Below are 16,397 nucleotides of genomic sequence, written 5' to 3' on the forward strand. Positions count from 1 at the left end.
ATCCATTAGTGGGCCATGAACTCGGTGACTGAGTCTTGAGCCTCAGGCTGCACAGGGCCAGCTGCAGGGTAGGTGCGTTTCTTACCACAGGACAAGCCAAGTGTGCCGGTCACAGCCTTTTAAAACCCAGCAGCGGGAATACTCTGACCTGAAATCCAGTGTGCAGGGCATCCCATGAGGAGGAGGGAAGTGGGAAAGACAGGAGCCACACTGAGACCCGAGCAGGGAGAGCAGACCAGGCAGCAGGCACTGGCGAAGAAGCAGATGGGACTGGTCAGACAAGCACAGGCCGAGGCCGGCCTCTGGGGGAGGCCGAGACACCTGCCCTGCCCAGGGAGAATCCAAGTCCCCAAAGCCCAGCTCTTCCCAAAGCTCCTGGTGGGAAGACATTCCCCTCCTGGAAGCACGGAAGCTTCACGGCACGCACCACGGTGTCACATGGTCCCGGGGGACTGGCCAGCAACTCTTTAAATTCAAGACATTAGCACAGAGCTCTGGACACAGAGCCACTGGGACTCTGTAAACAAAACACTGAACAAGAACAATGGCACACAGTGACCAGCCAGAGAAAGAACTCGCCACTCTCGGGAGACCTGTGCCGAGCGGAGGCAGTGTTCCTGAGCAAGCAGGTCCAGGTAGAGGCCGTGTGACTGAGGCTTCCTGGCCGCCCCTCTCCTGGCCACACTGCTAATGCTGAGGGCTCCCTACCTGCCTCCTGGTGACTCCTGCTCCAACCCGAGCCCCGTGCTCCCGAGGAGCAGCAGACATACCTCAGCTGCCCACCAGAGGACCTCGGCTGGGCTGTCAGGGGCAGGTCTCCAGGTGACCTGTTGGAAGCAGAGCTGGAGGCCGCTGCACCGACTTCCCACTCAGTAGCCGGCAGCCCCATCCATTGGCAGCTCAGGCCACGACCTGGGAGCCAATCTGTTTGGGTCCACCCTCATACTCACGCTGACCTGTGGTGCATCCTGGCCTTCCTGTGGTCCACCAGCTGTGATCCACCATGGCCACACCTTGGCCAGGACACAGGCAGCTCAGAGCCGACCACTGGCCTGCTGGTGCTGTTCCCTGGGCCCCTGCCACAGCCCTGGTGGCAGTTTTAAACAGCTGTCTGTACAGGCAGCCCTCCACATCGCAGGACTCCACCTCCGAGCAGGGACCGGAAATACTCAGAGCCAGAGCCGCATCTGCACAGGGTGAGCAGACGTCTCTTGTCATGGTTTCCTGAACAATTCAGTGTGGCGACTATTCACACAGCATTTACACGGCACTAAGTGCCGTGAGTCATCTGAAGGTGACCTAAAATTCCAGGCACCGTGAGAGTACTACGGCATCTGATCAAGGGACGGGAGCGCCTGGGAGCTGGGCATCCCGGGGTCCTGGAGCCGCTCCCCGAAAGATGCCAGAGGACGACTGTGTCTTAATTATGTGGGCAATGTTCACTCGTGATACAGGAAGTGCGCCGGATCACATCCAGCGACCACAGCCTACGGAAGCTGCTTGTGCTGGGCATGCCCAAGTCCCTGCCACGCCCACACGGGACACCAGCGGTCTCTCGGGGGGATGGGCTTCTCTTGTCCAGCATGGTATCAATAGTGCCCTTGCACTCTCCCAGGCCTCCTGCTCCAGACCGTGGCTGTGATCCCTGACACCTGCCTTCTGCCTCTCCATCACCTGCCTCCGAGGCTGCACCATCCTGGCCTTCCCGCCCCGCCTTGCCTTCCACCCCACACCAGCCCCACCTGGAGACCCCCACCCTGGGCTGACCTCAGAACCAGCCCCCACCGGGGTGAGCTCAGGGCCAGCCTCCAGGAACCACCTCAGTGCAGTCGAGGTGCCTGCTGGCCCTGCTGTCCCCTTGCCTCTTCCCCGTCACCCCCAGGACCAGCAGCCCCACACCAGTGCTCAGCAGGCGTTCGGGTGGGTGCTCAGGGGCAGCCCCGCACTCCAGCACAGAGCTCTGCACACGCTCCAGGCTGCGCCAGGTCTTGCGCGGCTCTCCAGGTGCTTCCCGACATGCAGGTCTACCATTGGACCAAGCTCAGTCCTCACGGGCACCTCGTCCACAGTCTAGGAGCGTCCCTTATTGCACACATCCCACAGCAGGGCTGTGGTGCTGGTCAGGACAGCAGCCAGGCCCCAGGAATGCCAGGGGCAGGAGCCCTTCAGGAGCTGAAGGCCAGCGCCCGAGGCCCACGGTCATTTTATCTCTTCTCTTCGGGGCAGCTGAGCTCCTGGTGCAGGGTTGCTGAGGAAGACTGCCCCTCCCTGCCTAGCTGCCTTCCTCTCAGCAGGTGGGCATCTTCCTGCAGCTGGACCCACAGAGGCCTGCACCTGGACAGGTGTCCTCCCACGTGGGCGTCTTATGCAGCTGGGCCCACAGAGGCCTGCACCTGGACAGGAGCCCTGGCCTTTTGCTTTGTTTTGGGTTTTGCAGTATGGGGGATTGAATCTACGATGATTTATCACTAGGCTACAGCTCCAGACCTTTTCATTTTTTGAGACAGGGCCTCATTAATTTGTTGCTGCTGGTCTTAAACTTGTGATCTTCCTTCCTCAGCCTCCAATTAGCTGGGGTTACAGGTGTGTGCTACCACACTCTGCCAAACACTCTGCCAAACTTATGTTCTAACTTATATTTTATATTTTCTATTACCCCTTTGGATAAGACCTAAGCAAATATCCTATAGACCAAGAATCCACCCAGCTAGTGGTGAGTGAGCAGGACCGATTTCAGGTGAGGTGAGACGGGAGATTTGTGAATGCTTCCTGCAGCCTCGTTTCTAACTGCTTCAAGAAGCTACAGCCTCCCAGGGAAGTCCCAAGGCTAAGCCAGACCCCGCTCCTTCAGCTGCTGGAGGGATCCTGGTGCAGGAGCAAAGTGCAGGTGGGCTCTGGGAGAGATACACAGGAGGCGCAGGTGCAGTGGCATTTGTTGATGTCATTCCTGGTGACAGCAGCCCCGAGGCCATGGGGAGCGGGCATGCCTCTCACGCTACCACCCCTTCTAGTGTGGGGTGCGCCAGGCCCGAGCCTCTCAGCACTCCTTCCTCAGCACCGTCTGGCGGTGGGAACTGTCCTTGTCCCATTTTGCAGGGGGACTGAAGGCAGGAGGGCTGGGACTAGGCAGGGCTGGCAAGCTTCCTCCATGTGGGGCCAGCTGGAACCTGTGGAGGCTTGTGGGGTCCACCCGAGACCTGTGTAAGGAACAGGCACCGCCAAGACCTCTCACGACCCGCTAGTGAATGCTGGAGTCTGAGTCCCACACAGTCACCATGGAACATGACTCTTGTTTTGCTGCAGCCGGGAGGTCGGTAAGAGGAGGTCGGGTAACTCAGAATACCTCCCCGTGGACCGTGCGGCCCCCCAGAGCCGTACCTTTGCTGGCAGGAAGGAAGGCAGGAGAGGCTCACAGCAGGTCAGGACGCCACGTCTGCAGCACAGGGCCTCCCAACCCTCCAGGGGCCACCCTGCCCTGGCTGCCACCCTTGCCTGAGGTCACCTTCTCTCCAGATCCTTTTTCTGTCTTCTTCCCCAGGAGCTCACCTGTACTTCCTAGTGGCTCCTGGGTGGGGTGCAGGTAGGAGGGGAGGCCAAAGGTCACGCCAGCGATGGAAGGAGGTGGGGGTCAGGGGCCTGGCCCTGAGCAAGCCCCTCACGGTCTCCCCTAGAGGCCCACCCCAGCCTCCAGCACAAGCTCAGTCTCTCTCTAGCCCTTCCTACAGGATCTGAGGGCCTGGATGGCCGGTGCCACAGGCTGTCCCCACAGGGTCTGCCGAGCCGCACACCCCTGCTGAGCTGTCCCAGTGCCTCCAAGTGTGGTCACATGCTGTTCCTCCCCACCAGACGCTCTGAGCCAGGTCCCCACGTCTCCAGCCACACAGGTGCCACAGCAGCTCACGTCCACTGTGGATGTTGGGTGCAAAGTCAGTGTCTCCTCCAGGGTCGTGCTCTTTGCCAAGCCCTGATCCCGTGTGGCAGGGCCGGCCCACCAGCTGGGCGCTCCACACCCCTGGGTTTGGGGACATCTTCATGGCACCTCTGCTCACAGGACCCTCCTGCCACTTGCCACTCCCCTCCCCAGAGCTCTGCCCTGAGTCGCCTTTCGAACCTTTGGGGGCCTGTGGGACTGGGGGTGGGCACCCCTGCAGAGACCCCTGGGCCCCTCAGGGCTCGGGTAGGTGGGAGGCCCGGCAGGGGAGGGACCCACCTTGCTCTTCTCCTGCTGCAGCTCAATCTGGATGTCGGTGAGCTTGGCTCGAAGCTCCTCATTGGCGGCCTGCAGCGCAGCGAGCACCTCTGCCTTGTCCCCCTTGGCCCGGCTGCCCGCGCCCTTCTTTGACATGGTGAGGCTGGATAGCCAGAGGGACACCCAGGGGCAGGTGCTCCGTCTGGACTGGGTGTCCACGCCACGCTCCCGCAGGTGTCTCCTCGGAGGCTGCTGCACTACATTGTCTCCTCACCTGGAGGGAAAGCACACCTGAGTGAGCCTCCTGAGTGAGCCTCCTGAGTGAGCCTCCTGAGTGTAGCCAGACGCCCACACAGAGCCTCGGCCTGGAGCTCGGGGCTCAGGTGCCGGGCAGGGGCATGCAGGCTGGCCACAGGGCATCTGCTCCTCCCTCCCGTGCATGTCCTGAGCAGGGACTCCGTACCTAGCATGTAATGAGCGCTCAGTACGTTCATTCCACTGCTTTAGCAGAACAGACTGCACACCCAGGTTCCGACCAGAACTTGGCATGTGGGTGAGGCTCGGGATGGCAACGGGGGCTGAAGCCAGGCTGGCAGGAGGAAGGCCCTGGCTGCAGCCTCCTCCCAGACCCCGGAACTTTGCCCGGTTCTCATCCGAGAATATGGAGAGCAGGGTCCTGCAGGGGACGTGCGTGTTGTGTTCAGAGGAGCGTCACCCACACTGCCAAGGGGGAGGCAGCCGCGTGGCTGGCCACTGGTGGTGAGTGGAGAAAGTGGTCCACTGGTGGGATGGAAGCCTGCCTTTAAGAGGAAGGGACCGTCGTCACGTGAGAGCAGGGATGTGCCCCGAGCACAAGACGCCCAGTGAGGCGGGCCAGTCACAAGAGGACGAGCCAGAGCGGTCCACTCACATGGGTGTCTGCCAGCGACACCGCAGGCAGAGCCACAGGGCAGGGCAGGGAGGAGGAGCAAGGAGCCGGGCGGGGTCAGAGGCCAGGTTGGGGTGAGAGGTCTGGAGTCTGATGCACCGAGAGCCGTGAAAGGGCCACACCCCCGGGCACTCCAGTGCGTTGGAGAGTAAACTTCATGCTACGTGTTTTTCACCACAGCTTAAAATTTCTTAAAAACGAGGACTTTCCCTGGGGAGGGAGTGCACACTGCAGCCTTGGAGACGCGAATCTGGGGGAAGGACAAGAACATTCAGTGCCCGTCACTCTCCAAATTAGCAGTGACGACTCGAGGATTCCAGACACAGCTGAGGCTTCTCTGCTGGGCCATGTCACCTGGACAGAGAGGCCCTCACCAGGGTGACCGTGTCCTTCCAGGAGGGGGGACCTGCTCAGAAGCAGACACCGCAGGGGGGTCGCCTCCCCAAGGCTGTTCTGTTGAGGCACCAAGGCACGGTCTTCCCCCGAAGAACGGGGAGGAGGGAGTCCAGCAGGGCTCAGGACCAGCACAGTGGCTTATGGCTCCTGAAGGGCTAGGTGGCTGTGGAGCAGGCAGCCAGCGGGGTTGGGAGGTCACTGTGCAGGACAGGGACTTGGAGACACTGAAGGACAGGACCCCTGGGGCTGGAGACCACAGGGCATGGCCTGAGGGACTGCAGGACGGAAGGAGGAAGCAGGGGGCGCAGGAGGGTCACAGTGGAGAGGTCAGGGCTTGCCTGGTAAGGGTGGAGGAGAGAAGAGTGGGCTCTGGGTGGGGCAGGCTGACACGAGAGGAGCTGCCCACCCTGGACACTGTAGAGCGGAGCAGAGAGAGGTGCCGGATGCCTTGCTGGGCCATAACGAGCTGCCCTCACGAGGGAGCCCTAGAGTCTAATTTCTTTTAAAGCGTACTTATTTGTATTTACCTTGCGGCACTGGGCTTCAAACCCAGGGCCTCACGGGTGCCAGGCAAGTGCTCTGCCCTGAGCGGCACCCGGCCCTTACACCACTGTCCATGACTCTTGGTGCCCAGCACACAGACCTGCCCCGGTAGCTCTGCTGAAGCCTGATTGTGGGCCAACCCACCTCTCCTCCTCACGATCCCGAATGCTGACTCTCCAGGGAGGAGAGGGGCAGGGTCACATCTGGCCATCTATGGCCACCACTGGCAGCCGTGTTGGTGAACTTCCCCTCCACCCAGCATCCCCTTCTGTTCCGTCCAGCTGGCCACATCTTCCAGCTCTCCCTCAGGTCTTGGAAGACAGCCTCCCTGAGACCTGAGGGGCGCTGGGGCAGTGCCCACTTCCTGGGCCGAGCCCTGCCCCAGCCGGGCTCCTCCTGGCTGCTGTCACCCTGCTCTGCCGAGGGCTCACCCACAGCTGCAGAAACTTGCCACAGCTGGTTGTCATCAGGCACGAGACAGCCCAGGGAAGGCAAGCACTGGTCAGCGAGAGGCCGCTTCCGTGAGGCTGTGCTTTTTGAAGCAGAAGCAGCAGCTCTTAAGAAGAATCCCCTTTAAAGGGTCCTGGTTGTTAATGTGCTCTGATCGGCTCCTGGACCCCCCACACCCACAGTTTTGTAGTGTTTAATAGGCAATGTTTAGAGGGGTCACAGCACGACCAGTGGCGGATTCCCATTTCTGAAGGGGAAGGTACAGAATGCGAAAGATTGTCCACGTGCAGCAAAGCCCCTGGATCCTGTCGTCAAAAGCTCACGGGGTCTGGAGACATCTGTGCTCTGCTCTGCTCTGCTGGTGTCCCCTCCAGGAGGGGGACTGCTGCCGTGGCAGTCACCGGCCTCACCTGCCAGGGGGCCTCTCCGCCTTGGCCTGAGAGAGACAGAAGCCCCGGGTGGGATGGCGGGCAGATACATCAGCACCGAACAGGAGAGTGAGCTTCGCAGGGACCAGAGAGGGCCCTCTGGTCATTGCTGACACACAATCTCCCAGCTCCATCATGTTGCAGGGACCCAAAGAGCAGAGCAGGAGTGTCCAGGGCTGCTGGATGGCAGCACCAAGGCCAGTGGGGGGGCAGTGTCCACCTGCTCATGAAGGCAGGGTCCCAGCCCTTGGCAGGGCTTCCTGGATCCCCGCGGGCCCCAGCGCTGACGCGACGGGCCCCTCTGAGAATGGGGCCCAGGAGCACTGAGTCTCAGCCCGCATCCTCCAGAAGCCCACCTTGCGCTGTCCAGAACTGCAGCCACGGGGGAGCCTGGCCGGCTCTGGCCAGGAGTCTGGGTCCACTTGGCAGCCCTGACTGAGGCCTGGGCTGCAGCCGTCCTCGTGCAGGAGACCCCGATGAGCCGACAGGGGTGGGGCAGGCCTGAGGGAGGCTGCGTGGAAGCCAGGTGGTCTGGGAAGGAGGACGCCCTGGGCCCCGCAGGGCAGTGGCTGGGCTCTGCCCATCTGTCCAGGCAAGCCTGGGCATGCACTCGGAGCTGTGAGCTGGGGTGGGGGCAAGCCTGGAGCAGCCGGCCCCTCACCATGACCAGGCAGAGAAGGGCCAGAGCCGTCCCTGCCCCCGAGAACCGCAGTGGCGCTGCGGGAGCCTCGGTGCGGAAGGCCCTGAACTCAGGACTGCTGCTCGGCCCCAGCTCAGCGCTCCTTCACACAGGTGGGCGGGGAGGAGGGACCACGGGACTGGAGGCAGGCGAGGAGGGCACTCCCCGGCGGGACCCACGTCGGCGGCAGGGACAGCCAGGCTCGGCCCGAGTCTCACTGTGCACTTGGCGGGATTCGGCCTAGCAAGTGGGCTTCACTGTGGAGAAAGGTAGAGCCTGGGCCCCTCTGTCTGGGAAGACCCGGGCTTCGTCCAGGAGGGGCCTGGACCCGCAGGAAGGCCTTCCCCTCCCCGTCAGCCGGACCTCGTTCCCAAACGGGACCCCGGGTTAGGGTTAGTGGTTTGCCAGCAGTTTGAGGCCAGGACTGCATTTTTCAGACTCTTGGTGGGAGGTCATCAAGCTAAGAACACAGTCTGCGGCTCTTTCATTTGGGGTCTCTGAGAGGTTACGGAGATTCACTTCCGTGGCTCTGGTAGAAACCTGGATCTCTGTAAGTTGCTTTAGGTGGGCTGCAGCAGGAGGGACCGAGCCTCCCGGCTGACAAACATGCTTCTGCCCTGGTTAATCACACAGCAAACCAGAGGCCAGCCTGGGGAGGGTGCTCCCCATGGGCTCTGCTGGCCTCCGGGATACGTAATGCCCAGCCCTGGACGTGGCCTTCAGGCCACCGCATGGTCTAGAGGACACCCAGAGCCTGGGGAAGCTCTAAGTTCCCTGGTCCGGTGCAGGGAGAAGGCTGGGGTCACGTGAGTGCCCACCGGTCTCCTCTGAGGCAGACCAATGGGAGCATCTGTGGTGAAGGAGCACTGGGCACCCGAATGTGTTCTGGCAGTGCTGCAAATGGCCTCAGAACAGAGAGCTGGACGTGGGGTCAACGCAGGAAGCATGGGGTGTGCTGCTGTGTGTGTTGACCTGTGCCTGAGACCTGGCCCCACCGCTCAGCTCAGGACCTGCAGGACATCTGGGTCCCCAGCCCAAGAGCCCATGACCCAGACTCAAGGCCAGGCCATGTCGACCCAGAACAGCGCAGGCCCAATCAGGGGCGTGGCCATGGAAGCCGGCAAGACCCAGGGGCCTCGCTCCCCACGCCCCTGCCTGAGATGAACACAAAACAGACCACCTGGACAAGGAGGCGAGAGCTGGAGGGACAGAGAGGCGAGACAGGCAGGAGGACAGGTGGTGGGCGGGGGCTGTCTTCTTGCTCCATCTCTAACTGCAGCTGTTCTTCCCACCTCTTCTGAAAGCGCAGCTCAAGTCTGGGTGAGGATCTATGCGTCTGACCACTGAACAAGCCGTGTCATCTTGCACAGGGCTTGGTCCAGCTGGCTCTGCGTCTGCCGGAGACGTGCAGCTCTCTGCCCTGTGGCCTAGGCTTTGGCAAAGGGTCCCATTGTTGTGTGAGCCTCCTCCGAAGGTTACGGACAGCTGCAGAGCCAGGAACCCAGACGGGAGGGCTTGCTGAGCCCAACAGCCCACCCCACTGTGTGTGTGAGGCAGGAAGGGCAGAGGACTCACAGGCACTGCAATGAGGATGGAACGGAGGCATGAGGTCCCTCAGGTGTGTGGGACAAGGGCAGACAGTGGTCACACAGACAGGTTAGCACACAGGGCCTGACACACACACGGTCATTGAACCAAGGCGATAAAGCAACACTGCATCCACGGGGCCGAGAGTGTCTTGTTACCAGATGGCGCTGAGCCAACTCCACACCCACAAGGAGAAATGACAGACAAAAGTCATTTTCCGACGAATTTCAGATAAAAACGTGAAAGGTAAAACCACAAGAAAGGCAGGCGGACACAGCTGGGAAACGGCCGGCTTTCCCAAGCAGCACAGGAGGCTCTGGAAGGGGTGCACTGCAGGCCAGCTCTGAGAGGAGGTTCTGCCAGCATGGCCCCCTGAGGATATGGAGGGACGTCATGGTCAGAGGAACCATCTGCAACACAGATGTCCCACAGAGAGCTCCCGTCCAGAGCTTATAGAGAACCTATGAGCCAACCAGGAAAGCAGGCCAGGCCAGGAGGAGGGCAGCTGAAGACCTGGACAGGAGCTTCACAGGAGAGGCAGCAGGAACATAGGACAAGGGGTGGGCACTAAAGGCAAGGAGGGATGGGGCCCAGAGGTCCCTCCATCCTGGGGCCAGGCCTGCCGGCTCCCTGAAGGGACAGTGGCCTGCAGCCTCTGTGGCCTTGTGGGGCTCCGAGGACGGGCCCTAGCAAGTCCTCATGCAGGCTTCGGGATGCTGCCTCTGCATGACCCTCTGCTCCCTGCTGCACTGCAGTACCAGAGCCCAGTCAGGGTGGTACCCCAGTTGGACTGCAGCAGCCAGTGGGCAGACAGAGCCAGACTGTAGCCGGCTCGGCTCCAAACCTCCTGTCCAGAGCATCAGAGCTCTGCACCGGAGGGCTAGTAGCCCAGGACAGTGGCTCTGCTGTCCCATTGTGTCATCTGTCCCTCTATCACCACCAGAAGGCAGACTCAGGAAGGCCTTCTTTCTTGGAAAACCTCAGAATTAGTATTTTCTAAATTAATTTAGAGCAAAATGCTGTAATGGTTGGTTCTGAGCATCCTGTCAGAGATGGTAAGAAAAGACTTCACACCCTTCTAAGAACTATGTTAGTTTATGACATCTGGTGGGGCAGGGTCCTGACAGTGCTTGGAAATGAAAGGGCCTGGGGACGCCAGGCGCAGGGCTGGGTTCCCATGGGCACAGGCAGCCTGACAGTGGCCCTGTCCGAATCTCCAGGTTCACTTGGACACATCTAGGAAAAAGGAACCTGTTCTGCTCGGGGTAGCATCCGGAACACCCAGTGGGTGACATGCTTTCTCCAGGGTGGGAGTTCAACATGTGGGCCTGGTGGAGGAGAGATGGTTGCTGACCTGTGCGGGCTGTTGCTGGTCCTGAGAAGTCGCTTCCTGCCACTCTGCTTTTTTGAAACAGGACGCAAGTCATGGTCTGCACAGCCCAGGAAGACTCTGCTGAGGAGATGTGGCCAGCAGTTGGGGTGAGCTGCTTCTTACAGGCCTCTGCAGGTGGGAGGTGACCAGGGCTTTACCTTGAAAGTCCTGGAGCTTCCCTTTGTTGACAGGGGCTTACCGTCACAAAATGTAGTGCCCAGAAATAAAGTTTGAGTTTGTCTATCTTGATGAACTAGAACACCTCACTTAACTCTCAGTGAAAAAGTACACTCAGAGTTACTAGGTGCTTTAATTAGTGAGGTTTTATAGAAGATCAACATTGTCATTATCAACATAAAGCTTTCGCTCCCTGCCATGTTATCTACAGAAAATTTTATTTTAGAGTGCTTTTTAAAATATAAGATTTCTTAGGAACAAAGCTGCATTACTTTAGGGAAGAGGGCCAGGGCTGAGTCGGGAAGCCCCGGGAACCCAAGGGAAGCTCCCTGAAGTGTGCGGATAATGAAGCCCCAGCCGGTCAAGTTCCCTCACCTAACAAAGGAATTCTAAAAACACGCTTAGGGCTAGGGACAGTTCAGAATGGCCTTCAGGTCACCCAGAGCAGGAACCGGGGCTTCAAAACCTGTTCCAAAGCTACAGGAATCAGCACAGTGTGGGGCCGACATAAGGCAGATGCACAGGAATTGGGGTAGAACAGGAGACCAGGGACAATGCCCCCCACAGGGGTTCATGATAATGAGCTTATATGCAAATAAGAATGATTTTAACAAGGGTGCCAACAGCACTTAATGGGAAAAGACAGCTTCCAACAGATGGTGCTAGAGAACCAGGCAGCACATGCAAAGGAATGAGGTCTGACCCTGGACCCGTCCCACACAAAGGCCACCTGAAAATGGATGGGGGTCCCAAACAGAAGCCACAACTACAAAACCCTCAGAAGAGGCAAATCTTCATGACGTTTTGGATTTGGAAATGACCTCTTAGGTGCCAAAACAGAGGCACAAAAGGAAAAACAGATCACACTACAGCAAGATTAAAACTTGCATATACCCAACGCACCATGAATAGGGTGGGAAGCACCTGCAGAAGGGAGGCGTGTGAGAGTCGGACGCAAGGAGTCCCCAAGCCCAACAAGAAAGCAACATGATTTTTAAAATGGGCAAAGGGTTCGAACAGGTATTTCTCCAAAGACCACCCAGAAGTGGCCCCAAAACTCATGAAAAGTGGCTCGACGCTAATCATCAGAATAAAGTGAACTAACCTGCGTGAGCGGCCTCCTCACGCCCCTCAGGTGCTACGGTCAGAATGACAGAACAGCAAGCGTTAGCCAGGGGCCCAGGAACCAGAGCCCTCTGTTCTGAGGATGGGTGTGCAGGACGGGCAGCTACTGCGAGAGCAGTGCAGAGTGTCCTCCCAGAGGCAGAGGCCAGCAGCTCCCTCCAGGGCACAAACCCAAGGAGCAAAGGCAGGACGGGCGGTTTGTGCACCCACGCTGAAGCAGCCCCACTCATGACGCCCAGGGTCGAGGCCACCCAGTGTCCAGGGCAGATGAAGGGAACAAGAGCATGTGGCAAACCCCTGAGACAGAATGTCACTCAACTGCAGAGGGAAGGAAACCATGCCACACGCCACAACACAATGGCCCCGGTCCCAGTACCCAGGTTCTCCCCTCCAATGCCTCCACGCACGTGAGGTGCCTGCTGCAGCCCCACCCAGATCAGAAGCCAGAAGGGCGTCTCCCAGGGCCGCAGGGACCAGGAGGTGTTTAATGAAGACAGTTCTGGTTTGCACCAGGTGAGACATTCTGGACCTCGGTTGCATGAGGATCTACCTAGCACCACTGAACTGTGAGGTTACACATGGTGACCGTGGTAGAATCTGTTTTAACTGTCACCACAATCGCCAGGCACGGTGGCACTCACCTGAGATCCTCTTGGAGGCCAAGGCCGGAGGCTTGCAAATTCGAAGCCAGCCTCAGCAAATTAGAGAGGCCCAGAGCAACGTGGCAAGCTTGTCTCAAAAAAAAATAAAACCACTAAAGCCAGGGATGTGCTCAGAGGAAGAGCACCCCTGGGTTCCACCCCAGTACGTAAAGGAGAAGGAGAAGGAGAGAAAAGCCAAGCGTGACCGTAGTCAGAAACCTGCAGCGTGGCGCAGACTCACCTCAAGCACCCCGACTCTGTTCCTCTCACCCAGAGCCCACCCTCTGGCTCAGGTCTCCTTTCGGCACCTGGGGCAGGTGTGTTTGAACAGACATCTCTCAATCTTAGATGCACAGAGAACAAGCCACCTGCAGCCCAGGAGCAGGAAGGACCCAGCCCTGGAGGAGCAGCCCTGCAGCCACACGCCCGCCCCAGCCCGTTGGGTACTGAGGCGCTCTGAGGTGACCAGCTGACCTGCCTGCACTGCACAGGGCCCCCTCTAGACCGGGCACTTCCTCCTCCCCAGGCAGCTGGTTACAGGGAGCTCCTGTGAAGTCCCAGCTGCAGCAGAAGCAGGCAAGTGATCGTGCAGACATGGCTCTCGCCAGCCCTGCACATGCCCTGGCCAGTCCTGCCAAGCAGACCCCAGTTCACCATGGACCGCTCAGTTTAGCCAGTCGGCCATGGTTATCCAGGCTCACAGTCAGTCTCTGATGCCCAGCAAGACAGTCCCAGCAGTGACAGAAGATAAGTGAACTCATGGAGATTTCAAGGGCGGGGTGGAGAAGAGCAGTTTGATACAGACCTGGGAGGGAAAGGGTAAATTTTATTTCTAACAAAAATAATTTTTGCTGTCTAAATAATGAAATATCACTAAATTGGGGGAGATCCCCTCATGAATGGTGAGATAATGGAAAAGGATCAGATGGTCCTGAAACAGGCCCCACTTCCGGGTAAGAATGTCACACGGGCAAGGGAAGAACTCATGAATACCGAGAGGACTGGCTTCTGGCTGTGCACAAAAAACGGAGCTGTGGAATCTCACCTTCCCACCATAGAATTCTACGTGGATTAACCAGAATCAAGGGTGAGAAAGTCAACGCATTAAAACTCCTGAGAGAAGCAAAAATGAGCCCTCACCAAACCCCTGGAGAGCACGGCTCTAGGCTTAGAGAAGATAAAAGGAATCCAGGAGAGGGAAGGTCAATGGATTCCCCCTCGTGGAGACATCAGGAATCTTCCCCGTAGCCGTGCGGTGCCGTCAGCAGCCAACACGACAGTCAACAAGATCTGCACCGCATTAGAAGGTGGTGAAGCTTCGTAAGAGTACGACCTCAACAGATGCACTGCTAACAAGATTCACTGAGAGGAAGAGTCAAAGTGACTTTAAAACCGTGAGCAAAGCCTCTCTGATGAAGAGGGAGAGAACAAGACGGCGTCACTCTCATCGCGGAAACAAACAAAGGCCACAAGACACAGAATCATTTCTCCCCTGGAGCCCATAGGTAGCTGAGGGCACCCAAGGGGGCCACACCCGAGGGGCCACAGCCTGTCGGAGAGACAGTCATGCAGACCGCTCGCCTGGGCGGAGCTCAGGAGAGAGGAGTGAGGAGGAGGACTGGGCCAAGCTTCTAGCAAGTTCCCCAGGGCCAAGCCTGGCTGACGCGCAGGGCGCAGTCAGACCCGGGCCCTCGCAGGGCACCAGCGCTCACAGGGACCAGCAGAGCGGAAGAGCCTGAGGTGAGGCGGCAGGTCAGCAGCCCTGGGGGGCACATGCCCTGGCTTCCCCGGCCCACCTCCCAGACAGCAGAAGCCAGGCCCTAGGGGCAGGCCCGCGTGCCCATCTGCATGTGGAGGAGCTGATCACGATGATCCTCGGGGACCCGTGAACTAAACCCACTGCGGGCCGCTGACGTGGTTGAGGGGAGAGAGCCGTGCACACCAAGCTCTGCTGGCGGGGGCGCTGGAAGGCTCCCACACCGCAGGCCGTGTGCACAGCACAGCAGCCGCTTCGGAGAACACTCGGTCAGTTTCCTAAAAACAAAACTACACCCGCCCAGGAGCCCAGCCTCGGTGTCACCACGGGACATGGGAGCACTTGGGTGCCCAAGTTCATGGCAGCTGTGCCCCTCCTGGCAAAAAGCTAGCTGCACAAAGCCACCACCACCAGAGAATGGCGGACCAACTAGGGCACAGGAGGAAATGCCAGTCATGAAAGAGGGAGGAAAGGAAGAGGGGACTCACCACACACGCTGACTGTGAAGCGGGGAAAGCGCACATGCGTCTCTGTTTCTAGGCGCTTCTAGAATACAGAAGCCAAACAGCGACTGCAGAGGCTCCTGTTGCCGGGGGTGGTGGGCTGGGGGGCGCAGGCAGAAAGGGCTCCGAGGAGGAAGGAAGCTTCAGAGGCAGCGCCTGTGTTCCCGATCGCCCTGATGGTTTTGTAATTGTGTCTAAGTCAGAAAAGGAAGTCAAGTCAGGCCTGTGGCACACACCTGCAATCCCAGCAGCTCAGGAGGGAGGCTGAGGCAGGAGAGTTGCAAGTTCCAAGCCAGCCTCAGCAGTTCAGCAAGGCCTTAAGCAACTTAGTGAAACCCTGTCGCTAAATAAAAAACAAGCAGGGTTGGGTGGTAGCTCAGCGGATAAGCACCCCTAGGTTAAATCCTCAGTACCACCCCCCACCCCCACCAAAAAAAGGTCTGAAGGCATGACTGACACCCTAGAAGTGTTGTCTTGGTGTCACGGTGGAGAAAGGCCACAGACAAAAAACTCAAGACGCAAACAAAACTTTGTGCTCAGAGAGTCAATGAAATATTGTTATAATAGTAAAAATGAAAATAACCTAAAGATCGTGAATTAGGCAAGTTTCTGAGCAATGAAATATCAGGTCAGCTTAAAGTGATTCTTCATAAGAGTGTGTTCTGAAAGGAGGGCGAGCATCTCGTACTCAGGGAAAAGGCAGAAAACAGAACCAGCTGCCAGAACGGCCCAACAATCAAACAACCCGGAAGGAGTGAACAGGAACCACTCTACAATCATGACAACTTATATATGGATATTGAAAGAATGTATTTTTTATCTCTTTTCTACATTTTAAAACCTAGGGAAAAACATTTTTTCTTTCCTAGTTTTTTTTTTTTTTTTTTTTTTTTTTTTAATTTCAATAGAGTGAATAGATTTGTTGCATGGAAGGAAAAATACCAAAACTATTTTAGAAGGGAAACGGATCTGAGGACGTTTTAGAATCCTAAAGTCCACCAGCCCCACCAGTGCCCAGAGAAGCCCCCGGCGGCTGAGAGGCTGGAGTCAGGCTGGGCGTCTGCGGCCCGGGCGGAGGGCGTCTCGGCGGAAGCTGGGAGTCTCTGCCTTATTGTCATGCCCTCCCCTTCTGACACCAGAGCCATGCTGCAACCCACAGAGGCCACACACCTGCCAACTGTGCTCCTTCCTCACACTGAGGCTGACGTGCCAGCTGACACAGCAGGCAGCAGACCACAGACCCCACAGCCAGCACTCAGAGACCACATCTGGAGTGGACACAGGAGCCACTGAGCACATCACTGGGCTCTGGGGCTAGTCCGAGGCTTGGTTCTTCCCAGTGAGGCTGTGGCCATAAAGCTCAAGAGTCCACTGGGGTGCTCTGGACTCCTGCATGTAGGTGAGATGCAGTCCGAGGTCCACGTGTCCTGAGCACCCTCCCCATCATCAGGTAACACTGCATCTCAGCCTGACATGAAGCAGAGCACGGTGCGGACAGAGACCATGCACACAGCAGAGGTCGGGGCCCCTCACCACTACACAGGTGTTTCACTGGAATGAGTGTCCACACAGACTCTCTGCAGGCAGGAAGACTGGCCTTCTTCAAAGTCAAAGAGACCTCGG

At 58.3% G+C, this 16,397-nt stretch overlaps 1 protein-coding gene across 27 annotated transcripts in view; it reads right to left on the reverse strand.

Moving 5' to 3' along the window:
- Window positions 1–16,397, reverse strand: part of JAKMIP3 (Janus kinase and microtubule interacting protein 3) — an 86,161-nt gene that overhangs the window by 49,239 nt on the left and 20,525 nt on the right. For 26 of the 27 annotated variants that reach the window (XM_079137742.1, XM_079137730.1, XM_079137729.1 and 23 more), the window contains exon 2: window positions 4,211–4,463. In XM_079137742.1, coding sequence (XP_078993868.1) covers window positions 4,211–4,345 — 135 coding nt within the window. In that variant the 5' untranslated portion in view covers window positions 4,346–4,463. Of the gene's footprint in view, window positions 1–4,210; window positions 4,464–15,010; window positions 15,108–16,397 lie in introns of those variants that run through there. The other variant, XM_079137744.1, reaches the window with a different exon arrangement.

Source organism: Sciurus vulgaris, assembly GCF_902686455.1.
Source record: "Sciurus vulgaris genome assembly, chromosome: 4".
In the NCBI taxonomy this organism is placed as follows: Eukaryota; Metazoa; Chordata; class Mammalia; order Rodentia; family Sciuridae; genus Sciurus; species Sciurus vulgaris.